Source organism: Trichosurus vulpecula, chromosome 4 (genome assembly GCF_011100635.1).
Source record: "Trichosurus vulpecula isolate mTriVul1 chromosome 4, mTriVul1.pri, whole genome shotgun sequence".
Taxonomy (NCBI): Eukaryota; Metazoa; Chordata; class Mammalia; order Diprotodontia; family Phalangeridae; genus Trichosurus; species Trichosurus vulpecula.
Genome location: NC_050576.1, coordinates 208212465 through 208239845, shown reverse-complemented (window position 1 = coordinate 208239845; position 27381 = coordinate 208212465). Strand labels below are relative to the sequence as shown.

At 35.8% G+C, this 27381-nt stretch overlaps 1 protein-coding gene across 1 annotated transcript in view; it reads right to left on the bottom strand.

The window, feature by feature from the left end:
* Window positions 1–27381, bottom strand: part of LOC118848058 (ATP-binding cassette sub-family A member 10-like) — a 118390-nt gene that overhangs the window by 40118 nt on the left and 50891 nt on the right. Inside the window, exons 18-24 of the mRNA XM_036756797.1 lie at window positions 25943–26059; window positions 19745–19934; window positions 15998–16164; window positions 13873–14006; window positions 6721–6858; window positions 2717–2824; window positions 599–775 (exon numbers count right to left, since the gene is read on the bottom strand). Coding sequence (XP_036612692.1) covers window positions 599–775; window positions 2717–2824; window positions 6721–6858; window positions 13873–14006; window positions 15998–16164; window positions 19745–19934; window positions 25943–26059 — 1031 coding nt within the window. The remainder of the gene's footprint in view (window positions 1–598; window positions 776–2716; window positions 2825–6720; window positions 6859–13872; window positions 14007–15997; window positions 16165–19744; window positions 19935–25942; window positions 26060–27381) is intronic.

Below are 27381 nucleotides of genomic sequence, written 5' to 3'. Positions count from 1 at the left end.
ATCTTGCCCTTATATGAGGGGACTTCAGTATACAAGCTGATTTTTCTTCAAATACCATAATCTCCCATTTCATCAATTTATTCAACTTCCATGACTGACTTTTCTATTCCAACTCAGCCACACATAAGGATAGTCACACTCTTGATTTCACCATCCATATATGTGCTTCCATGATCCCTACCCCTCAGTACTTTGCTAGGCCATTATTCTTATTCTAATTACACTCTCCTCCCTTGCCAGTCTCTACGCTTTAGCTAATCAATTCACTCTGTTCTACCCTTTAACTCTTGTATCCTTTATTCCTTACCTTACCCATGCTTCTGTCTATGCCTACATACTGTCTCCTCTGTTAGAATGTAAGTTGCTTGAGAGAAGAAACCATTTTGTCTTTTTTCTACAGTGTCATTATAATGTGTAACACATAACAGAAACTTTATAAAAACTTGTTGACTGATTTAAAAAAAATTGTATAGTACGACAACGTTCCAGCTCTCTCCTATATGATAAACATTATTGAACATCTATTTGATTGTACATGTCTTACACTTCACAGACTTTCTAATGAAAATGTCTTTGTTCCATAAATTTTGTCTCTTACCTGAGCAAACAGGATTAAAGTTGTTGGCCAGCCCTCATCTGTATTATTTATAAGGTAGTTAATGACGTACATTGAAAAGAGAATCAAGCAATATAGAGGAATATCCACCAGTGCCTGCCCACACCAGTATGCTGATGGGTAGAGCCCTGAAATCCACAGCTGGGACTGAGCTTTTATCTGATGGAGAAATAGAAGAGAAACAAAGTGGTTTTGAAAACTGAAGTTTAGAAAAATTTTAACAATGTCAGTTACATTAAAATGTTCATTTCTAAAATAATGCTGCATATGTCTTAGGCATATTATATGGACCAATCTGTATGACTAATTCAAAATAGCATAGCCCTTCCCCACAAAGAGTTTATAATCTTGAGGACGGAGGTATAGAATAATGCACGGATACAAATAAGCATAATAAAAGGTAGAAAGTGTCAGGGGAAAGAAAAAAAAGAATGGAAATACTTAGGGGAAACGTTAGGTATTAAGGAGGGAAGAGAGCATATTTAGCCAGGATTGATGTCAGCAGGGAGGGGGAGGTAGTAGTATGTGGGAGATCATAGAATGTTTCATGGAGCAGGTGGTACCTGAGCTTGGTGTTAAAGGGGGAAAAAGGGATTTCAATAGTTGGAGATTAAGGGAAAGTACATACTAGGCATAAGGGAATGACTTTCATCAAATCACAGAGAGCCCGGGACAAAATGAAGAATTAGATACAGTCCAAGAGGCAATGTGAACAAAGGCTAGAAAGCTAGATTGCAATTAGTTTTCAGAGAGTCTTAAATTCTAGACTGAAGAGTTTGCATCTTAACCTTCAGGGAACTGTTAAAGGTTTTTGAGTAGGGGGAGGGAGGTATGTGACATGGTCAGGTTCACATATTATAGAATGAAAATGTCACCTATATGAAGGATATATCAAAGAAAGGAGACAGAGGAGGCAAGAAAGACCAGTTATGAGGCTCCTTCTGGGTGAAAGGTGATAGGATCTGAACTAATATCATGCCCATATATATGAGTGCAGAAATGGAGAGAGGTGTGAAAGGCATTGTGGGAATGAAATTAACATCGTGTTCATCTTTGCTCCCTACTCCTTTACTTTGTTCTCCTGCTTGCTCTGAATCTCTTAGTTCCTACTGGGACATTAAAGGTGAAAGCTCCTTTTTCATTTATTCCCTAAATGAATGTCAGAAACTTTGGTCAGGTCTAAAAGCATTCTTTGAATACAGGTCCTTGCATTGCTCAGCATGATCTCTTCTCCACAAGTAACTCTCTCTTTTCTCATTCTAGACTCCTATGACCTACTGTGGCCATGCTTTCTAGTTAGTCTTTGAAAATCCTTCTTCTATGCGTGAGGAAAGAACATGATCAATTTTTCACACTCAAGCTAGATGGCAACACTAGTTTCTCTAGCCACAGATCTCAGAGGTTTCCTCTGGTGATTCGTTGTTGGATCTCCACACTTTCAAACCATTAACATGGCGCAGCAATCGGGGATCTCACAGGTGTTGTCCTGTGATATGTCATGAAGCCTAGACCTTGTAATGCTGCTTCTTTTTACACCACTCGGGTTGGTGGAAGTATAAGGGGAATCTAGGCTTGGTGATACCATACAAGCCTAAGAATGGTTGAGACATTCATTCTACAATGAGCTAAATGATATAGTGGAGAGAAAAGTCTTGTGCTGTGAATCAGATGACTTGGGCTCTAAATCTAGCTCTACTGCTAATTACCTCTGTGCCCTTGCACAAGTCACTTAATCTTTCTTAACTGTAATATTAAATTTCAATAGGTCAGTCAGCTTTGAACTTCTGCAGGATGGAAAATGGATATCTGACAGTTGAAGAAATTTCATGAATAAATACATAGGGTTGTGTAAAGTGAATCCCTTCGAAGATGGCATATTTTTTATTTTAGTTTTCTAGTAGAGAGGATTTTCTGCATTAAAAACCTGATGATGAGTAAACCCTTTATCTGGCTATTTAAAACAATGTTAATCACACCCCTGGAGGGGTGTGAATGAGAGCTGGACCAAGTGTTCCATAGACTAAGGAGAAAATCAATGCATAAAAATATTAAAACTAAAATTACTAAAAACAACTTCAAATTTTCGTTACTCATGCTTACTTTATAGTCACTGATGCTGCCCATCGCGATATAAGGAGAAATGCTGGTTGCAATAAACATGCAGAAAAAGGATGCCTCCATAAAACCAACCCCTATGGATACATCGTCCTGAAAAGTGAAGAATGAATACTTTAAGGCAGTAAATGTGAGCAATAAATCAGACAAAATCATAAATAATTATTAAATTTTTATTGAAATGAATAAAAATACTCAAAGTTATACAACTTATTCTCCATCAAAAAGTGCAATAAGTGTTACATTTGGGGAAGATCAAGTCAAGCATTGATTAAGTGCTTACTACGTTCCAGGAACTGTGCTAAAAATGTTTTTAAACTTAAATTTAAAAAAAAAAGTCCCTGCTTTCAAAGAATTGTAGCCTAAATTGGAGAGACAAAATAGAAACAGCAAGGTGCAAGCAAGATAGGGATGGAAGAAGATAGTCAACAGAGGAAGGGGGATTGGGAAAGGCTTCTTGTAGAAATTAGGATTTTAGCTGAGGCTTAAATATAGAGGAGACTTGAATAAGGGTAACAATATCTTCACATAAGAAAGCTTCACCTCTGTTACCAATGGAAACAAGGAGCTCTTTCTGCAAAACCAATTATACAACAGTTAGGCTGAATTTCCAACAAAGTGTAACCTCTCTCAGCTCCCCTTTCTCATGAGTGCCATGGCTAGGCTCTGGAGCAACCTACATATGTGATTGCAAATGCACATAGCCACCCAGAGAACACATACATCACATTTGCCTCCATCCTCCTTCTGCAGAGCTTTAACAAGTCGTAAAAGACAAAAGGAATAAATTCAGGAGCCAAAAATTACCACAGTTGTGCTCTCATACATGCATGGTAATGTTCCAAGGTGCTGGAGACACAAAAAATCAAAAACAACATAATTTGTGTCTTTAAGGAACTCGTGTTCTAATAGTGAGCCTATAACATATACATAAATATGTATGCTATAAGGTAGAATGTAATAAGGACAAAGAAAAAATTCAGATAAAGCATTCTAAGAAAATTAAAGTGATAGGTGATCCTATCTATGGACCTAAATACTTACCCTGCTAAAGCCCATGAATGAAAAGAAGTCACATAATCAGCCCCCAGATGTGTTTTGCCATCACTATGGCTATTGCTCAAGATCAACACAAGGTTGTCTTCCATGTCTGGAATGCTCTATCACCTGACCTTTTCCTAGGTATCCTTCAAGACTTGGCTCAAATCCCACCTTCTGTAAAAGATTTCTACCAGTCCTCCTAGCTGCTTATGCTTTCCTCAGATTACTTTCCATCACCTTTCATCAACTCTCCATATTTCTTACATGTATATGGTTATTTACATATCTTCTCCTCTTTTGAACATGAGTTCCTTGAGGGAATAGGGCTATTCACTTTTGTCTTTACAAATCAGAACTAAGCACAGTGCCTGGTAAGCAATAGTAAGCACTTAATCAATGCTTGTTGACTGATTGATTTCAGGCAAGAAATCTTAAGTCATCTTTGACCCTTCCTTTTTCATCTTTTATATTCCACCTAGCCTATGATTTTCTTTTTTGAAAAGCCACTTGGATACACACTTTCCATTCAATTACTACTATTATCACATTGTCCTAAACCTCATGGTAATTGTTGGGTTCATTTAAGGCATCAGAATATGAAGAGAATGTTAGAGTTTGGACACACACATGAATTTTGAAGATTAAAATTGTAGGAGGCTATCCAAGATGTTGGAGTAGTAAGAAGCAGTGTAACCAGCTCCCCAACAATAATCTCAGACTACCATCAGACTAAGTTAGTGACTAGAAATCTAAGAAGTAACCACAGGGGGTCATCTTTCCAATAGAAGATCACTAATTCAACACAGAAACAACTGACCAGTTGGAACAGTTGTGGGCAAGGATTATAGATCCAGACCCCTAGAAGAGAACAGGGCCATAGCATTATCTCTCTGACCCCAGAGAAAGGACTTAGACTCATTCCTGACTGAAGAACAATGCCACAGTGCTGTTGCTCTGACTCCAGAGCAGAGAATCTAAGACTCAGCTCCCAGCCACAGTGGCCAAGGTGCTACTCAAGAAAGGGGATTACAGAATTATACCTCTTCCACTTATTAACTACATGGGCGTTGGGCAACTGCCAAATTCTCTTTGTCAGTTTCCTTACTTATGAAATAAGATGGCTGGAATAAATATTTTGGCATATATGGAAATTTTCTTTTTACTGTTGACCTCCTTGGTCAAAAGAAGAAGACACCAACCATTATAAGGGATTATTATAGAACCAGAGGTATCCAAAAATCCAACCTAGAAGAAGAACATAATTCCATAACAACTGCAAGGAGACACTCAAAGGAAAAGAAAATTTTCACAAGGATTGCATGAATACCTGGAAGAAATAAAGCAAGAAAAAATGAAATTATATTTATAGAGGAAAGAATTGAAAAGAGAATAAACATCTTAGGAAAAAAAAGTGGTCAAGCTTAAATATTAGAAGAGACCAAAGAGAAATCAATAAGGCAGAAATAGTGGTGGCTGGGGGTGGGGGGAAAATCAAAAGATTGAAAAAATAGAAGTAAAAGTCAGATATTTGCAATCAGTCAGCACTTACTTTGTGCTAGACTGTACAAAAACAACTCACCTGGAAAACAGTTCAATCACAGATAATTTAAAAATCATCAGGCTAACTAAAAATCATAATTAGTGGCAATAATGGCTCACATTTATAAGACATTTTAAAATTTGTCAAACACTTTATGTATGTTCTCTCATTTGATCCTGACAAGAACCCTAAGAGGCAGGAGCTATTATATTCTCCATTTTACAGATGAGGAAACTGGACATCAGAGATCAAGTGACTTTCCTAGAAAAATATTGGAAGAGAAGCAGGTCATCTCTGTTAGAAATAGCTGATGTTGGTCATATTCTTTCTCTTTCACCTCCTTCAGAAGAATTACAATTATAAATGTGAGGGAAGCTAAGAAAGGAAGTAATAATGGTAGGGAAATCTTTGTAGCAAACTTCTCTCTATATTCAAGATTTATAGGCAATAAAGATAACAGCGTTTACTATGTGCCAGGCACTGTGCTGTGCTTTAGAATTATTATTGCATTCTATCCTTACAACAACCCTGAGAAGTAGTTGCTATTATTATACCCATTTTACAGAGGAAAAAACTGAGGCAAATAAAAGATAAGTGAGATTCAAATATATAAGAACAAGAAACAGTCTTCAGTAGATACATGATCAAAGGATTTAGTGATTAACTTAACTCTGAGGTTCCACCTCGTAGCCACCAGATTTACAAAGATAACAAAAAAGTGGGGGGGAGGAGCAGATATCAAATGTTGGAATGGTTATAGGACAGACACACTAGTTCACTTTTGGAACTGTGAGGTAGTCCAACCACTCTGGAAAGCAATTTGGGAATGTAATCTAACAAAGTCACTAAACTGTGCAAAGATAAGGGACAATGTTTGTAGACATGTATGTGTGTATGTATGTATGTATGTATGTATATACATATCTATGTATATGAATATGAATACATACATAATGATCCATTGATCTGTTGATTAGCTTTGCCAAAATGATTTTTTTCAGTGCTTTGTTTTAAGGGATAACTCTCTAGAAGAGGGAGTAGGGAGGGATATAATGGGAAATTAAGGTGATATAAAATAAACATCTTAAAAATCAATGAGTTAAATTTTTAAAAAATGGGGTTGGATTAGATTATTCTAAAGTCTTCTCATACCCTAAACTTGTTGGAACCTGTGGTTTGTGATTAACCAAGTAATCATAAAAATTTTAAATTATGTTTATTATATTCTTTTTAATAAAGTAGGGAAGTATAGTATACATTTTGGAAAGATTTCTCCTAAAAGTTCTTAGTAAGGAGAGAAGAGAAAAACTTCATGGTTAATAAAAGATTTCATTTATCTAGAAAGGTCACTCTTTAAAACATTATATTTACTGACAGTGATGGATAAATGAAGCATTACTATACTTACGTGAAAAAACGTGCTTCTCCTCGTTTGAATATGTTCCGATGGGTCAAAAATTCCAAGTAGCCCATTGCTAATAACACCCATGAGAACAGGAAAACAGTTCAGCCTCTTGGTATTGCATGCAACTGAAAACCTGTAATGCTTAAGAACAATAAATGTGAGCTCTTAAAGCAAAGTTTCTGGTGTATGATACATGAAAACGTTATAAATCACTATGTTCTGCCTAAGGTCCTGAATGAAGTTAATGTTGGCATTAACAACATTTGGCAACATACCTTATTTGTGTTCAAGAACTCAGGATTTTGAAACTGTCAACTAATGTTGATAGTGGGAATAATGGCTAATTTATACATATACAGAAAAACAGCATATTTTGAATCACTGCTTCCCAAACTAATTGAACTATGGAACACTTTGAGGCTAAGAAAATAAGGAGGCAAATCTTAAATATCCATCAGAGTGGGGGAGTGCTAAGGACATATAAAGCCTCTAGAATAAAGAGAAATCAGGGAAAAAAATGTATAAGGAATACAGAAGAAATTTAATCTATTTTCATAATAAAAATTATTGTTCATGACATTTTATATATAATTAACTTTAAATTTAATATTTTTAGAGGCGGGAAGTCAGGGCAATTGGGGTTAAGGGATTTGCCCAACATCACACAGCTAGTAAGTGTGTCAAGTGTCTGAGGCCGGATTTGAACTCAGGTCCTCCTGACTCCAGGGCCGGTGCTCTACTCACTGTGCCATCTAGCAGCCTCAAATTTTAGAAAATATTTTAGAAATATGCATCCAGTCTTAAAATTTTCTCATAAAATTCCTATTCATATGATTAGAAACATCAGGGTTCCATGAAATAAAGTTAAGGACACACAGCCTTAAATGGTCTTTAGCAAGCAATATCCTAAAAGTCCAATAGATGGCACTATTTTGCCATGAAAGTACATTTGAATTTCACAGGGAAGATACTACCCAACAAAATCCCACCTTTCAGAGGTGGTTAGGTTCCTCCAATTCCAGTTAAATATGAGAAAATTGACTTTCTATTTTAAAATGAGAAAAACATTTTCTAAAATAAATTCTGATATTTTTGTCATCTTTTTTCCTTATCAGGGGAGCTGATGAATTTTTCTTTCTTTTTTTTAAGTTGTAATGTTTATTATGTAAACCAATAAATCTAATTATTTCACTTTGTATCAGTTAATTTGTTTTAGTTAACATTTTATTTCAATCAGCAAAAATCTACCTTTCCACTCTTCCAAACCCTCTCCCCCATTTAGAACAACAACAAAAAAAGGCCATTAAAAACATTTATAGCATGGCTGTCTGAATGTGATTTGAAGGGAGACAAGAACAGTTATATCTAGCATCTCCTCTACCAACCCTCAATTTTTCTTTAAAGAAAAAAATCCAGCAGGAATAATGAAAGTCTAGAAGGATTGGATTTTTTTTTTCAGTTATTGTGGTTGTACTTCTGCAGTAGTAGAAAGCTAAGTATTATTTTTTTAAAATATAGTTTGCTGTCATTGTATTGAATTCAGCACAAAGTTGCTTTTTTCCTGAATTTCCTTAAGATTTTAAACTGAAGTATGAAATAGAGAAGAAATTAATGCAGTCTGTTTTCTCCTCTTTTCTTTCAGAATAGAAATTAGATATGAGTGGAAGAAACTATAAGGTGTGAGCTTCCAAGGTCGATGGTCTTAACTGCTATGATGTAGATACACTAAGTCTTTTAAAATAATCTATGAATTGCTTTTGCCTAAAGTTTCAGACAGCAGGCTCTCCATTACAAAACAGAGATCAACATCTCTGATCTGCAAATGGTTGACAATTACGCCTCATTTTCTGAGAAGAGTAAAAGTCCTAAGAGCAAAAAGCAATTCCCTATGTTTATAGTGGCATATCTATAAATTGATTTGCCATTATTTTAATAAAATCTCATCTTTAAATTTATCTGGAGCTCTGAGGGATAATATCTAGAATGAACAAAAAATGAGAAATTTAACTTTGGGCATAATTATTTTAATAAATATGAGCCATCCCCACAAATTAATTTACCACCTCTTACCACACGTTTCTTTTGTTTTCCAAGTTACACTCATTTTGGTTGATATTAAGAAGTTAGATAATGTTAACATAAACCAATTTTAGAATTAGCTATAGTAAATCTACCTTTTAAATACCCTTTTGCATTCTTTTCATTGCTTAAGGCATACACAAATTGAAAAAGTTAGTATTTTTAAATACAATAGAGATGCACATACATGATTATATAGAAGATATTTTAGGAGATTTATTTTCACACACTTCAAAGTAGATATTTTAGTAGATAAAGCTAACATTTTATCAGTCAATGGTTGTAACTATTACCATTAATAATATGTATCAACAAATTAAAACGTTTTATTATATCTGGAGTTTGGGAGATAAGGTTGAAGTCCAACTCATTCATTATTCATAAATATTAAAATATTTTCTTCATAAATATGATATATACATGACCTGTTTCACAGAGTTGTTGTGCAGAAACTGCCTTATAAAGTTATGCAAATGAGTTATTGTTATTATTAAAATTGTTATTATAAAATATAATTATCATTTTGTTTAAAAGAGTGACTATAGAGATAGCCCTGGAACAAATCATTAGCCTGCTTCTATTATATTATATTTAGTGTTCTGTAGATTATTGCCCAGGTAGGAGGAAAAAAACTGAAGTTGGACAAAAGTACTAGAATATAAACCCAGCTTCTATAGGCTCACTAAAAACATCCTCAGTTTAACATCAGTAACAGAAAAGATGGTAGAGATAATATGTATTTCATCCTATTCTCACATAATTTTTATTTTTTCTTATAAGTCATTATAATTTGAACACTTTTCATTTATTAGAGCTTGGAGGTCAGGCATATTTGACGGCCGCATCTATTTAAAATGACTTCTCTAACTTTTATGTACTGATGTTATGTCTGGCTAACTGTAGGTAATAAACATGTCTGTGATGATTCTCCCTTTGCTATAAAATTTATTGATTTAGTTCTCTAGGCAATTTTGAGGTCTGTAGTTGTAATAAGAAGATTTGTCATTTATTAGTCAATGAAAGGTAGTGAGTTTGTGATGTAGGGCTCTAGTCACCAAGTCATGTCTTGTAGGGTAGGTATTAAATTTTTATAGTCTGAAGCAGCATATTACACAGATTCTATAAATCCTTGTATGATCTGTATTCATCTCCAAGTCCAGACTCCTTAAGGGACAACCTTTCTGTAATTTCTTCTAATATAAGCTCTTTAATCTCCATAAACAAATCAAACCACCATTTGTTCAACTCTTCTTTGTCAACATATTATTGTCTAAGTTCATGTGAATTTCACTCAAGGAGGGTTTTTTGATTCTGCCTTTGGAACTTAGATGCCCCATACAATTCATCTAGATTTACATTTTAAAAATTCAATAGTTGTACTTGTCTGGCTTTACTATTGTTCGTGAAATGTTATCTTGTTCTAAGAGTATTCTTTCTGTCTCTACCTTTCCTTGGCACACAGTAAGAATTTTATACTTACTGAGGCCAACTGACATTTTGATATCATTGGGGAAAGAAATGAAATGAAAAATGAAATGAAAAAGCTATGTAAAGTGTTTTTGCTGTGGAACCCTATAATTTGATGTTGTCAATGTACATTAGGTAATTAATAAGATGCTTTGGTTCCACTCCTTTAACTTAGAAGTCATAGCTGGTTCTATTTAGGAGTTATAATAATAGTGAAGGCTAAAGAGAACTATGATGGACTTCAATTTTCTCCCGGAAAATATCATGTTTTATAACAATTTTTAATATTATTGTGCTAGTGTCATGTTTTAAATGGAAAACAGTTTTCCATGTAGAAATCAAATCATCTAGCATTTTTGCTGTACTTGGTCTACCTCTAAATATCTGTATTATATGAAAAAAAGTCATGAGTGAAGAACTTAGTCTAAAATTTTGCAATAATTAGGAAAGTATAAATGTCAGCACACTTTTGGATAATTATTCAATAATTACTGAATAAATAAATGATTTGCTCTTTATATTCATAAGATTTTTTGGTGCATAGGCCTTTAATAGATCTCTCAAGTCACTTCTGTCATCCTGGCATTTAATCTTTATTCTTAAGGAGTATCATCTGATAATTCCACTTTCATCCTAAAACTCTTACCATGGCAATGACCAACATAAATCCTACTGTGCCCAGGTCCAGGTGTGTTTTTACACTTTTATCAAATATTGTGGGAACATACATAATGGCTACAATAAATGGGAGCTTTAAATACATTATTCTATTCTGGTACAACTGGTCTACTGGTAAATTATCATTAATAGCATCAGATTCAAAAGGGGACTTTTGAAATTCCAGACAAAGTATGTTCATTCCTTTTCAACATCATCTGAGACATCAGCATCTTTTTTGTCATATACTTCATTATTTGATATAACTTCTTGTGTTAAATAAAGATTTTAAATTACCCCATATTCTCCAGCTTTCACCTCTTCAAATTGTACTGTAGCTCCTAAATTTCTTCTATTTTGTCTATCACAATAGACTGCTGGTGGGTCTGCCTAATCCAATCTCCATTCAGCAACTAAAGTGTTTTTCTTAAAACAGGTCTGACCCTGTCACCCCACCTACTCAGTAAACTTCAGTGGCTTCTTATTGCCTCCTAGAGAAGATATAAAATCCTGTTTGGCATTCAAAGCCCTTCATTTCCTAGCCTCTTCTTACCTTTCTAGTCTTCTTGCACCTTACTCCCTGGCATATACTCTTTGATCCAATAATATTGGCTTCCTTGCTGTTCCAAGATCAAGACATCCCAACTCTCAGTTCTAGACATTTTCTCTGACTGTCTACCATGCCAGAGAAATGTTCTCTTTCTTCCTTCTTCCACTCTAATTACTGACCTCCCTGGCTTCCTTTAAGTCCCAAATAAAATCCCATCTTTTACGGAAAGCCTTCCCTGACCTCTCAATTCCAGTGCTTTCCCTCTTTTAATTACTTCTTATTTATCCTGTATATAGTTTGCTTTGTGTTTGTGTGGACATATGTGTCACATATGTGTGTGTGTGTGTGTGTGTGTATTTACTTATTGTTTCCCTCATTAGATTATAAGCTCCTTGAGGGCAGTGACTATTTTTTTTTTTGGCCTCTTTTTGAATCCCTATCATTTAACATTGTGCCTGGTACATAGTAGGCTCTTAGTAAGTGTTCCATCAATTGATTGATTGATTGATTGCCTAGACTTAGAAATGAAATAATTTCCTATGATCATCCTGTGCTTCATTGACCTGGAGTCGGGAAGTTCCATTCCACTTCACCTCTGTTAGGGGTGTAGGGTGTGTTCAGGGAAGACTAGCACCTCCAGTGTGATGGCTGCTGAGCCCTTTTCAGGGCTGCCTTCCACCTTTGGTGTCCACTTGTCCCACCCAACTCTCACCTGGGGCTCCAAAAAGCTGTAACATGCACAGCAGCCACACGCTAGTAAACCATATCGGCAGACGGGCTAAACTAGGTTGAGGGTAACCAATGGGTCTCAAACCCATTGGAGAGTTAGGGCAGTACCCCAAGCATGTAAAGACTTCCCCTGGCTGAAGGGGCAGATAAGAACAATTTGTTCTCAAAGGCCATGAAGGCAGTGAAGGCAGGCGTTGTGGAGCGCTTAGAGCTTGGTTAGAAATCGACGACACCAAAGTCACCCACTGCGTCTTGAGCCATCACCAGTTGTATTGATTCTGTCCTGCCACTGGACTGTGATTACTTGGGAGGAGAGAGTAAGGCCAACAACTTCGTGCAACTCTCCCTCACTTAAATCGAATTAATGCAGGAATCAAAAGACATCACCTATACCACCTCTGTTAGCCTCATCTGCAAAACTAGAGTAATCACAGCACCTACCTCCTAATGTTGTTGTGAGGGTAAATAAGATAATAACTGTAAAGTGCCTAGCACAGTGCTTGACACATAGTAAGCGCTATATAAATATCACTGCTGTTGTTCTATCAAGACTTCATGACCCCTTTGGGGGATTTCTTGGCAAAAATACTAGAGTGGTTGGTCATTTCCTTCTCTGGCTCATTTTACAGATGAGCAAACTGAGGCAAACAGGGTTAAATGACTTGCCCAGGGTCACATGGCTAGTAAGTGTCTGAGGCTGGATTTGAACTCAAGTCTTTCTTACTCCAGGTTAGGCACTCTATCCACTGTGCCACCTAACATCTCTGATATAAATATTAGCTAGTGTTATTGCCAGTAATACATTGTTCAATGACTTGGAGCTGAGGGTACCATCAACAAAAAAACAATGTGGAGTTTCTGCCTATAATATCTGTTTCTAATTTTATTATCATAAGGTACTGGCATATAATAGAAACAATCATGTCTTCAGTTTATTTCAAGCATAGTTTGCTCACTTTAGTGATGAACACCATCTGTACTGAAGTGTTTCCAGCATGTGGGGCATGGGTATTTCTGATTTTTGTTCCTTTCTGTAACAACAGAACATAAAGTGTCCTCCCTGCCAGCTATCCTTCATGTCAATCTGATCATTGAACTTTTTTTGTGTAAGATTGACTTGTAACTCTAAACCACTTAGATCTATTTCTTTAACTCCTAGGATCAATTGCATCACATTAACTGAGGTGCTTATCCAATAAATGGTATCTTCATAGCCCAGTTTGCTAGTATTTTAGTATTTCTGTCAAACCTTCACAGCTATCATAACAGTCCCAGAATATACATTCTATGTATCATCTTAGTTTATTTCCCTAAAGTTGCCTTGGCTGAGGCCCAAGCCCTTTGGGAAACGGATGATGGGTAGGATTTTTAGAGGTGGTAATGGAAGTGGTTATTGTTATGGTTGCTGCTGCTATGGACAAGAGCATCTCACTAAGTTGTTTTTTTTTTAATTTTCAGAATATGGTATTGTCTTTAAAAATGGACAAAGATGTTTGTAAGTTAATAAAATATAAGTTGGATGAATTGTCATGTTGCTATTTTTATGATTTGGAGTAAGGCTTAAACCCTTTAGTTAAATACATGAACACTCAAACACACACACACACACACACACACACACACACACACAGAGGGGGGGGAAAGAGAGAGAGAGAGAGGAATAGAGAACATACCTTTTGTTTACCAGAGATTATGATGGCTCCATTATAGGATGGATCTTCTATACCATTTTTATTCCTAAAGTTAACTACTTCCAAAACAATATTCTGACGCTTCAATGAACGTACAAAATCTTCAAGGTTTGACCCTAACATGTAGGAAATAATAGAAGACAGGATTCAATTGTGAAAAAGCACCAAAAAAGATAGTTTTAACACTCATTACAATTTAGGTGGATTTGATCAACCTATTGTACATAGAAACAAATTTCCTAGAATGTAAAAAGGTTTACTTGTGAACATCGTAATCCTTTTACAAGTAAACATTTCATTCTCATGATTTATGTATTTTTTTCCAGAGACCTGTAATTAATGAAATTTCAATGATGGATATAGAAAGGAATTTGTGACCCAGGAATGTTCTAGTGCTGTAAATGAATGGCATTTATCTAATTTGCTTTTAAACAGCTTTCTGTCCTATTAATTGGTTCAGTTGAATTTAAATGTCAAAATGTGTTTCGTATACTATATTTCTCTGTGTTTTATCATTATTTATTTTCCATTATCTGAAAATCTTAGAGGAAACTTTAATTCCACTTGTTCCTATTAAGACCTGTCATTTCCCCCAGATTGTAGCAAATTGTTTACTCAACTGATTCAGTTGAGGTTGTCTTCCTGCCACCCACACTTTCCTGAAAGGCTGCTATTCTCTCTTAAAGTTTGCCATTACCCCCAACTCCAACCAATTTGGGAGAATTATGCCAAAGGTATGTATGTTTTGATGGCTGCCTAGAGACAGCCTTTCCAAATGTGATTTGAATAATCCTATCCACTGAGTTGAGAAAATGAGTTGGGGAACATTCAGTGTCTTGTTATCCCTTATCAAAGTCTTAATGCTTAACAGCCGAGATAAGAGAGATAAGATATCCTTCCTTTAGGGTTGGATATCTATCTCTGATCTCAAAGATTAGACGACATATTAGAATGGAATTCAGGTCACTTTAGAGCAAAAGTAATTGATCTCTTTTGGTATCATGAACTACTTTGGCAGTTTGGCAAAGCCTTTATAGTTGTTTTCAGAACAATGTTTTTAAATGCATAAAATAAAACACCTAAGATTACAAAGGAAGCCAACTATATTGAAATACAATTATCAAAATATTTTTAAAGCCAACTTCATGGCCCCGGGTTCACATATGAGACTTTGCAATAATTATATGTGGAATGGGAAGCTATAAGCTACGAGGAAAAAAGGAGAAGTAACTTTGTGAAGGGAAACCCAAAGAACATGTTTCTGGGTAAATCTTACAATGCACACAGAGACTGAAAGGAATTTCAGTTGATGGGTCTCTGTATGCATAGATGAGATAATCCATGAAAAAGGATAATACCTGATCTAGCACCTTTTAGCTAAATTTATGAGATTTTTAGAGAAAGTTACAATGGGTAGAACTATAGTCCCTTAATGTACTAGGAGAGAAAATCCTAGACTCCTCTTATTTGTACCAGATACCCAAAGAGAGTGGTAGGTCCCACTAATGGACAGGAGAGATGATGCCAAGGAGGAGAATTTAGCTGAGAGCAGCAGAAGAGAGTACTATAGAAACAGCTGTAGAAACCAATGATTATAGTTGAAAGAAGCATTGTAGATTGGGAGGCAGATGCAGTTGTGAACACAAGAAGATGCTCACATTGCTTTTGACAGTGGCACTGGGGAAAGCCTGTAGAATTTGGGGGTGTTATCATTCATTTACACAATATAATAATGCATCTTTCCTAATAAACCATTATTCTGATATAATATTACTAACACGGTTGCCTTTAGTAGCAGGGCTTGCCTATGGGTCTGTCTGGAAAAGAGAATTTCTTGGGTTTCTGAGTAGAGATTTGACCCAAGTGAACTATTAAAATATAATTAATCATAACCCAGATCCATTGTGCTTTAACCACCCCCTCCCTATCCCAGCACAAAAGTTAAATAGGCAATTTTTCTTTTGCCTCATCATATTTTATGAATGCTGAATGAAGCTGGATATTTTCATTTTCTCACAATTATTATTTCTTAAGAGTAAATTAAATAGAAGGATAGATGTCAATAACCTACATATGCATGTATAATATATATATACATTTTTTTTACCTGTGTTATTGACAACCAATAGGCTAGTGAGAGGAGTATGCGGATGTTGTCCAGGAGAAAGGAAATACATGTTAGGAGAAATTCCCCAAGAATTGGTTTGACGAAATATTCTATACAATATGTTTTCCATAATGAAAGGGAAATAACCAATTCCAAACACCAATAATCTAAATAGAAGAAAAATAAAGTTATGTGTGGCAATGTTCGTTTTGCATGACATTCGATCATGCTCCATTTAGAAACAAACATTCAATCAACAAATCATTTTAAAATTAAACAGGCATGCTGACATAAAAAATTGGTAAGAATGTGAGTTAATGCAACACGTTTAATAATAATCATAATCACTGAGAGAAGAAGCATGGCAGAGTAAATAATGAGCTGATTCTGGGGCCAGACCAACATGGATTCAAGTTCTACTTCTGACTCCTACTGGCTTTGTGACAGTGAAGAAGTCATTTAACCTCCTAGTGTTCTGGGCTAGTGCTAATTATATAAAACACAGAGAAGTTGCCAACCTGAATTGATAGAGTTTCCTCACCAGAGAGTTCCCACTACCAGGGAAATCAGAGGCCCTGTCCCTATCGCTATTCCATAATCATTACTGTGCTGTCTTAAATGGTGAATCAGCTAATTGCATACAAAGAAGGAAGGTAAAAACACATGAAGGAACAAGTCAATTACTTTATAACTTCAACTCCAATGACATTTCAGATCCCCACCTGGTCTGGTGGGGCAGTTCCTTTGTGAAGTAGAAACATGGGGCCTTGTCAGAGTGCATTCCCAGGGGAAACAATAGAACAGAGTCAGAACCGGCAATGTAAAAGAAAAACAAAACAAAACAAAAGCGAAGCCTATACTGAGGAGCCTTTGAGGATTTTTGAATTCATAATCTAGTGGTACACATGTAATGAAGATCTGGCACACACTTAAACTACCTAAGATGGTGTCATCCACATGGATGATGCTACGGAGCTGGTTCCAAAAGTTGGGAGGCCTGGAGTATTTGTGGACAGTCAGCATTGTCCTTCCACATGGATAAAAACAGCCTTATTCCATTGTCAGTATAGCCAAAACGGTCAGTGTCTTTAAAGCAGATGACTTAAAAAATCAAATGGTTTTTGGTGGCATTCCCACCTGAGGGTGAATGCTTTCATTCACACATTGTGGTAAGGGGGGAGGATCTGAGAATTGCCTTCTTCCCCTCCCACTTAGGCCATGTAACACCAAGAAATATTTCTAGACCTTTGGCCTTTTCATTAATTCTTTTCCATCCTGGGTACAGAGAGCAGAGTCTCCAAAATGGCTCAAGAGTGCAGGCTATGAGGACCTGGGAGACCAGGAATACAGATTAGATGTTACAGTTACCCAGTATTGACTCCTAAATACCCAGCTTTGGAGTCAAACTTGGTGGAACTAATGTTATATTGGAACCGAACTAAACTGTGAGCCCAATTACCCACTATCCAATTTGAGTATACTTGTGATTATGCCCCTGAGATGCCGAAAAAAAAAAAGTTTGTACTTTTTTCTTGCCATATTTTTTAAGTAAAAATTCCTTTGCTAAAGTTAATCTGTTGTTAAGTAGCTGAATGTAATGGTAGTGTTTATCATGAGTCCCCTAAATAGGAGTAACACAGACTCAAGTGTAAAGCTGATGGCAAAAAGAGATTTGAGAACTCTGTCCTGGGCAAAATGTAACAGGAGAGAGTGAGGCCAGGATCAAGCATGTTAAGCATAATGGGCTGAGCAGCCTACTTTTTTGGCAGGAAGCATCCACCTCTGACAAAAAGTGATCCACTAGAGAAGGAAATGGCAAACCACTCCAGTGTCTTTGCCAAAAAAAAATCCCTATGGGGTCAGGAAGAGTTGGATACAGCTGAGGGACAACGATGACATCTACCTCTGAAACTTACTGGGACCCCCGGCTAACAGGTAGTTTTACCTCCAAGTACCAAAGGAAAAGGATAGGGGGAGATGCTAAGGTTCTAGGATTTATCATTCATTGGTCCCATAATCATTTCTTAAGTGCCTATTACATATAATGTATTGTGCTGGGTGCTCTGGGAAATAACAAAAAAACCCAACAAGCAATCTTTAAGCAACATAAGCTGTTTTTAAAACTAGGAAAGTAAGAGATCCAAACCAATTCCTTATTTGATACAAATATAATCTTGATACCTAAACCAGGGAGAGAGAAAATAGAAAAAGAAACTATAGACCAATATCCCTAATGAATACTCAAAAGAAAAATAAATAATATTAGTAAAGAGTCTACAGCAATATATCGAAAAGATTACATACTATGATCAGTTGGATTCAAATAAAGAATGCAGGTTTGGTTCAGTATTAGGAAAACTATAAACATGATAGATCATAATAAACTGGAAATAACAAAAATTTCATTGTATCAATAGATACAGAAAAGGGTTTTGACAAAAATACAATGCCCATTTCTGTTAAAAAATGTTAAAAGTATAAGAATAAATGGACCTTTCCCTCCAATAGAAAATAATATCTATCTGAAGCAAATAGTGAACTTAACATATAATGAAGTACTAAAGTTCTTTTCAATAAAATTAAACATAAAACAAGAATATCAATTATCACCATTGCAATTTGATTCAGTTCTTGAACTATTTGCTTTATTAATAAGATTTTTTTTCAAAGAAATTGAAGGAATAAGCATAGGTAAAAAGGAAACAAAATGATAACTTTTGCAAATAATATGAGTTTTACTACTTGAACATTAGAGATTCAATTAAAACAAAAAATTCTGCCTCTCATTTTGAGAAATTGCCTCTCTTGTCTGAAACAAAGAATTCCACACAGTTTGGTAGAAGAAGGTGGGGAGGGGAGGCTAAGAGGAGAATAATATCAGGGAGGGAATAGTAATATAGTCACAAGAAAAACAAATTTCCTGATCTGGAAGGTAGAATTAAAAGGGTAAAGAAGAGAAGAGAAATGGAAAGGGAAGGGGGGAAAAAAGAGAAAAAAAAAGAAAAGGAAAAGAAAAAAAAAGACAAGAAGAGAACAGAAGAGAAAAACAAAACAAAGCAACTAATATCTAGAGATTCCTTAAATTGTTTCAGGCAATCAGGAAATGTGTGAACATACTGCAATATATGAATGTAATGGAATATTATTATAACATAAGAACAGAACAAAATGAATGGAATCCTGAGAATAATTTATAAAAAGGAGAGCAACATGGTAAAGGAAAACATCTTTGAAAGACCTTAGAACTCTGATCAGTGCAACAACCATTAGACTGTGACCTTCTTAAAAGCAGTGACTGGTTTTGTTTTGTTTTATTTTGTTTTTGCTCTTCTTTGTATTCCCAGAACTTAGCACAGAGCCTGACACATAGAAGCAGCTTAACATGTGTCATTGACTGACCTAATAACCATGTTTTCAGTAGATTTATGACAAAGAGAGATGATGAACAGATGTAGAGACAAACATTTTTATGGGTAGAATTTATTATATCTATTTTTTAAAGAAATCAATATGAAATGGAGATTCAAAGATTCAAATAAACTCCACTTTAGTGTTCTGCTGCATGTATAAAAACTGCAGATTTTTCAATTTTTTAAAACAGATGATTAGACAATAGAGACTGAAAGACAGAGATAGATAGATAGATAGATAGATAGATAGAAGTTCCTTTGTGATTTTCCTTCCTTTTAGGGCTGAATCTTTTTTAAATGTATTTGCCAAACAAATGTGAAGTTCTTTGATACTCACAGGCACAGGAAAGCTTTTTTCTCATGCTTTAACTTTAAGAGGCGAATCCTTGCGATTGCACAGACCTGCTTCCTCCACAGAGCCATCCCACTGATCATTTCAGGAACTGAAGAGAGGGCTTGTTCCAATTCAACGAAACACCCAGCATCTCTTGTCATTTCTGTTTGCTCCTGTCCCCAAATGCCAAAATCTATGGACACATCAAGAAAGCCACAATACAAAATAAGTCATTGATAAAGAGCTACTTTAATTATAAATAGAGACAATATGGTATAATTGGTAGAAAACTTGTCTTAGAGTTAGAAGACCTAGGTTCAAATCTTGCCTATGACGCATACTGACTGTATGATCACTTAGCTTCTTGGTGCTCTAGGCAACTCCCTAAGACTATCTAAGTTGCCAAAAAGGCGTTGATCTGTATTGGTAAAGGGAAAATTCTTAATCTAGAGTTCCTTATAAAGAAATCACAATTCTAGTTCCTATCCCTATTTTAAGTATACTGCAGGTACTGCTTTAGAAATACTGAAACTGTTTAGGATTCATAGTAATTGAAAGAAGAAAAGAAATAAATGATGCTAAAGATTTTTTTCCAGATATTTTATGTGAACATAAATTTCATTTGGGGAACTCAATTCTGACAAATTAACCAACTATTTCTCAAGTGGAGCCTGTAGTTCAGTAGAAAAAATGCTAGATTTGGATACTGGCACTAGAACGTAGCAGTTTGAATCCTGCCTCTGCCTCTTACACACTAAGCAACCAGGAACAAACCATTTAATTCCTCTGAGCCTCAGTTTAGTCATGTATAAAATACAGTAGACTGGCTTATATTATATCTAAGCTCCCTTACAGATCTTAAAGACAATATATCTATTAAGCAAGTATTTTGAAAATTACTTATTCTTTCAGACTTATAGGATCAGCATCTTTAAGCTGCTGTCCTGTCTATTCTATCATCACATTATTTCTCAGAATTGTCCCCTTCCTTATACTCACACTATGATGCTAATTGTTGGAGAGGAAATTTGGGTATAGTGTGATGGTGAATTAGATTTGTAAGGAAAGAAACATAGGTCAACCAGTCAGTCAATAAATATTTATTAAGCACCTACTATTTACCAGACACTATGCAAAATGATGCAAAAAAGGCAAAAAAATAATCCTTGTTCTCAAGAAGCTCACAGTTTAATGGGGGAAAAAACATCCAAATGACCATGTGCAAATGAGTTCAATGGAAGGTAGATTGAAAATAATCAACAGAAGAATGGTACTACAATTAAAGGAGATCAGCAAAGGCTTCCTATAGAAAGTAGGAGTTTAGTTGGGACTTAAAGGAAGCCAGGTAGGATCCCAGGGATTCAAATGCTTCAGGAGAAACAACCTAGGAAGAAGATGCTCAAGAACAAAATTCTGAAGACACAGGGGAAACAATTTCAGTGAGGAAGAAAATAGGATTTGTTTAAAAAGACTTAAGCAGATGCACAAGAAACTCACCAATCAATTTAAATTTTAAAATGAAATATACAGAAGATAGAAGTAAAGCCGGGTAACAGAATGAATAAAAGGTGTCAAAAATGGTGAACAAATGATGTTAGGAATGAAAAAAAGCATTATATGTACTTACTATATGCAAAACACTGTGCTAAGTGTTGGGGATATCAATAGAAAAGCATTTCTCCAATCTGAAGGAACTCACATAATAATAAAGAGAAACGATGCATATAGAAGCTGCAAGTAAGAAGGAAAGACCCCATGGTCTTTAGGGTATACTAGCAAAATAGATGGTAATACATCTTTAGATTGATAAAACGATGTCTATATCTGACATTGAACCAAAATGCGCCAAACTTTGGCCCCAAGTGCCATGTATTCTGGGATGAGATTCTGCTATCTCTTCCAGATCTCCAGTCATTGTAGCTACTGGGGAGATAGAAGCTGCAGGATCTTTAGAGGCAATTGACAGGTTAAATGTTCTCAAGAATTGCTTCCTTGGGTGATGGCCATAGAGGCCAGGCTGTCAACAAGGTTCAGTCATCAGGGTAAAGGGAGAGAAGTATTGCTTTTCCTATGGATCTTAAGATTACCTATCAGAGGTAATTGGACTATCAATGGCAGCTGGTACTGGTGGTAGTGGGAGAGTAGGTCCCTTTTTCACAAAGGGCCTTGTCTTGCTGATGGCTTTGGGGGCCAGGCTAGAAGCAAGACCTCTCCTGGAGCTCTTGAGCTCATGGTCCTGGTCTATCTTCCCCAGGTTCTAAGGAATGGTTGAAGTAGTGGGGATGAATTGACCCTGCCAGCATATGTCTCTTTTGTAGCTTAGAATGGGGTTAGACTGTCAAAATTTGTTGTTTATTTGTTTATTTGCCTCCTTGTATAGATATCATGGGAGGAAAAAAAAGAAGAAAATAGAAGTACAAATTTACTTAGGGTAGATGGGATGGTGATAGCTGTTCCTTTCACTTATTTGAGAGAGAATGCAGAATTTCTCAATTCTTATTCCTCTGCAAGGGAGAATGACTTTGACACTGGAAATGACAAAATGACAAAATATGACAAACATAACATGACAAAGAGAAGTAAGCTGCCCTAGATGAATTCAAGTTGCCTGGCCCAGATGAATGACATCATTAGGTCCTGAAAGAATTGGAAGATGTGATTGCTGAGCCACTTTCAGTGATATTTGAAAGATAATGAAAAATGAGAGAAACATAACTGATCGGAGAAGGGCAAATGTCCCCATCTTCAAATAAATGAAAGGAACAGGGTTTAACTTTGATTCTGGGGAAAATTCTAGAAGGTATCATTAAGAAGAAGGCTGAGGAAAAGCCCGAAAGAGAAACAGTGATTACAAAGGCTCAGCATTGCTGCACAGGAACAAGTCATGCCAGGCTGCCCTCATTTTCTTTGCTGACAGGATTACTGAAATAGTAGATGAGGAGAATCCTGTTCCTTATACATAGAATTCTATCCCCTGTATTTGTACTGGCTAAGAAATAGAAAGTTAGACCAATGGAAGAGAGAAGACATACAACTTGTAGAAGCAAATAAATATAGTAACCTTGTATTTAGCAAGTGTAAAGACTTCACAAAGAATTCATTCTTTGGTAAAAAAAAAAATTGTTGGGAAAACTGGAAAGAAGTATGGCAGAAACTAAGCATGGATCAATATCTTACACCATTTACCAAGATAAAGTCAAAATGGATACATGACCTGGATATAAAGAGAAATATTACAGGAAAGTTAGAACATGGAACATATTACTTAGCAGACTTGTGGACAGACAAACAATTTATGAATAAACAAGAGATAGAGGCAAAGTTAAGTGTAAAGTCGATAATTTGGATTACATTAAATTTAAAGGGTATTCTACAAATAAAACAAATGTATTTGTGCCATTTCAAAGGCTGTCTTCAATGTCTGCAATGCTCTTGACCCTTACCTTGCTTCTTGGAACAATGAACTCCCTTCAAAAGTGTTTCCTGATTTTTCCAGTTGTTATTGCCCTATGAAATAACTTTGTATATATTTTGCATGTAAGAAGGACCAATATCAGACTAGCCCTTCCTGGTTCTGGTGAGCTATATGAGAAATTTGAGGTCTGCTTTTAGCCATGAAATGGCCCAGTACTTAGAGGACTTGGTGTTTCAGTATGGCATGCTTGAGTTGTCCCTTGATCTTCCTCATCCACTGTGACAATGTCAAAGGATTGGATGTGGTGTCAGAAAAAGAGACAACTTCCATCTTATCCTCTTTGGCTTTGATTCTAGATATATCCCAGTATCATGGATGCTATGATCAAACAACTAAGATAATGAAACTCCTTTGAGTTAGCCTATATCTGGACCCCTAGTTGTATTTATCCATTTTGTGTTTCCTTTCCTAAGTAGGTGACTGAGCAGCCACCTTAAGATGGGTATGTCCAGGCTTTCAGGTGACTCTGTGAGTTAGAAGGATCTGGAGATTTTTGAATGTAACATCAGAGCTGTAGTCACTGACAGTAGAGGTATCTTCTGAATCTAAGAGTTCATCCACTAAGAAGATTGACCTAAGCCTGACCATTTTAGAAGCAGATATAAACTGGCAGTTGTTTGGACAGTATCAACCTGGGATGAAATGTAAGATCCCTAATTAGCAGTCCTACAAGACGCTTTATCTTCTAATATAGCTTAAGTATCATCCTCTTAGCCATCTTTAACAGTAGTTATAAGTCACTGAATCATGTTTTGTTTCCTGTTGTCAAAAGTGTGTGTGGTGATAATGTGAGTGAAGATCTTTCCCACCTATTCAGTAGGCCTCAGGTAGGGCCAGTTAAGAGAGGTAGGCCCATAGCTTTGTGACGCCAATCAGTGATTGAAGGTCTTTCCCACACTCTTTTGCCTATTGGTCGTGAAGCCCTCCGGCCCTAAAAAGCACATATACACCCAGAAGGTGGCTATCGGAACTGAGAATTCAGAAGTCAGAAGAGAAGGTAGACTTCAGAATTCAGCCCAACAAGAAGGAGTTAGAACTCCAAGTCCACCGAGCTGCAGAAGAGAGTGCTGAGGGGAGAGTGGAGACCAGAGAGCTGCAGACCAGAGGGCTGAGGGCGAGAGGACGTAGGCAAGCAAACAGCTAGGATTCCTGAGTGATTGCTTATGGGAAGTTTACAGGATGACTTGGCTCTTTGCTGTAATACTGTGTTTTAATCTCCTTGTTGCTACATTGACAGGGGCTTACTGGTTTTGGAATACAATTATTGCTATACCAAATTGGAATTACTGGTTCTGGGATCTGATTCTTTGGAGCCCAAATAAATGTTATACTTCCTCTGCCTTCTACCTAGAGAGTTTTTCATACTTTGCAATTCTAAACCATACAGGCATGTTCATGGTCATCCTCCAGGTCATGGATCTTGCCTTACTGATATAGTGTGCTTCTAACTATCCTGTATTTAGTATTTCTTTTGTGAGCAGTAATAAGTTACCTGCCCCATACCTAATTTATATTGCACATTGAGTTCCTCTTTTTTGGGTGGCCCTATACCTATGGTCCTAGACCTATAACCTAACTTACTATGAATAAAACTGGCCTAAGGATGCCAGAATAGAAGATTTAATTAAAGACAGTGAAAATAGGGAGCTTACGACTAAAATCAGTCCAAACTGCATACCTAGGTCCCCTTATAAGGACAAGCAGTGGCATATCACCCCCAGTTTTGTGGGCCTGAATGCAGATGCTCTCAGTGTTAGATGTATGTACTCTATACTTAATCATTTGTTAACATGTTCTATCCCCCAGTATAATGTATGATCTTTGAGGACAAGGGACACTTCATGCTTGTATTTGTATCCCAGCACCTAGTATAGCAGACGGCACATAGTTACTAATTATGATTGATTGATTTCAAAAAGCAATATCATGATTAGAGTTAGACTAAGACACAATAGTGGCAATGGGAGTTAGATGGTATGCTGTATAGGGGCTCAACCTAATGTCATAAAGACCAAATTCAAATCCTCCTTCAGACAGCAAGAACATGGACAAGTCACTTATTCTCTATGTGACTCAACTTTCACATTTGTAAAATGAAGATAATAATAGCACCTAATTCCCAGGGCCAAGAAGATAAAATGACTTCATGTATAGAGAGCACTTTGCAAATCTCAGAGTGTGACAAATGTTGGCTATTTTTAATTTTTACTATTGTATAATTTTTAAAAGAATATTAAAATGATTCCTCTTCCTCATTGCTCTCCTCTGTCACTGATGCCTAAAATACAATTAGTGATTCCTCCTGTAAAGTTATTACCTTATACCCCACATTAAAATTCAAATGTCTTTGGCATCCTTAATATTGAAATATCTGTTATTGATACTAGATTTTTTATGACATGACAGCTATGGAGTAAAGGAGAGACTGGAACATCGAATGAGCAGCCCTAAAAGTCAAGAGGACATTGTGTGTCAGAGGAAGACATTCAGAACAGGAGCAAGTCATTCAAAGAAGAGAGAGAATAATACCAGGGACAATGACCTGACCTAAAATTTTGCGTAGATCCAGTTCAAAAACAACTATACTACTTCCCAAAGTGCCCAACAATATTTGGGAAATAGTATGTGCTCTAGGCAGAATTCTGCCAAGAAATTTATGTACGATAGATTATACTTATCCTCCTTACTAATTTTTCCAGAGGATACTGAAATTCTTTTTGTTTTACCTGATTCTTCACTTGTTTTTCCTTCTAGCTGTAGGAATACTTCATTCAAAGTTGTCACAGAAACACCATAGTTCACAATCCCTTGGTCAGAACAGTTATCCAGATCACTGTAAAGGTCTAAACAATTACAGATTTTTTAAAAAAAATAACAAAATCAAGCATTGTCTGATAATAAATACTACTCTTTTCAAAAATATATAGCATAGAACGATTTGAAATAATGTGATAATCTGAAATGAAATGAAAACATTCATTCAATGCAGTCTTTTCAAATGAAGTAATTTTATCCTTCAAATCATTTATGTTATTGTCAATCTCTATTCAGAGGTTCAGATACTAAACATTTATTTTCTCACTTGAAAAAGTTGTTTCTCATTTTAAATCCTTTTTAGATTCCATTTAAATTAAAGATTAAGTACCTGTCTATCAGTCCAAATCACAATCAGCTTTTTGGAACTTTCCTTAATTGTTTTTGGGAAAGAACTCTATGTTAAAAGAGAGGGAAATTGTTTGAGTGTCTGCTGGGAGGTGTCTATTGTGTAAAAACAAAGTATAAAAACTAATTTTAAAAATCATCAGATAAAAACCAAGAATTCTCTGAAATTAAGCACAAATAAGAAAAAAACATACCTGAAGAACAGAGGTATTTAGTTTTAGTTTAATAATAGTTGGTGGGTAATTATGACAAATTAGAAGCAACTTGAATTTTTAACATCAAAAAGGGAAAATAATGTGAGTCATCAGGGAGAGAAAAATCTCTAGTGTAGATAAGGATAGTCAAAAAGAAAGCACACATTGGGCAGCTAGGTGGCACGGTGAGTCAGGAAGACCTGAGTTCAAATCTGGCCTCAGATACTTGACACACTTACTAGCTGTGTGACCTTGGGCAAGTCACTTAACCTCAATTGCCCTTCCTTCCCCTCTCCAAAAAATAAAGATAAAGATAAAAGTAAAGCACACAGAGTATATGAGACTGTGATCATTCTTTTTCTTTGTGCTTCCCTGAACAGAAATTTAGCAAAAATAACATAACATCTTTCCTAGCATTGGCATGAAATAGTCCCTAGGATAACCCTCTAAGGTAGGTAGGTAAAGGTATTTTAAAAAAACCCAAAGGGAAACATTAATTTCAATGAACAAAAATTAATCCATGTCAATGAACAGGAGAACTTTGTATTATGATTGGGTATTAAGGTACTACAGGTGAAAGGAAGCATTAAATGACTTTCTTTAAAGCAGTTTAAGGAAAAGGATTAAGATTCATCAATGACTAAAGCTGATTTTATTGACATCTACTTTACATTAATAACAAAAATGACCATAAGTGTAGGATATAGTTGTAGTTAACTTTTAAATTTTGCTCTAAATTGTCTATCACATTTAAAATTTTCCTAATTATCCATTAGCTAATATTTGTGTTTTGTTCTTCTAATAAAAGT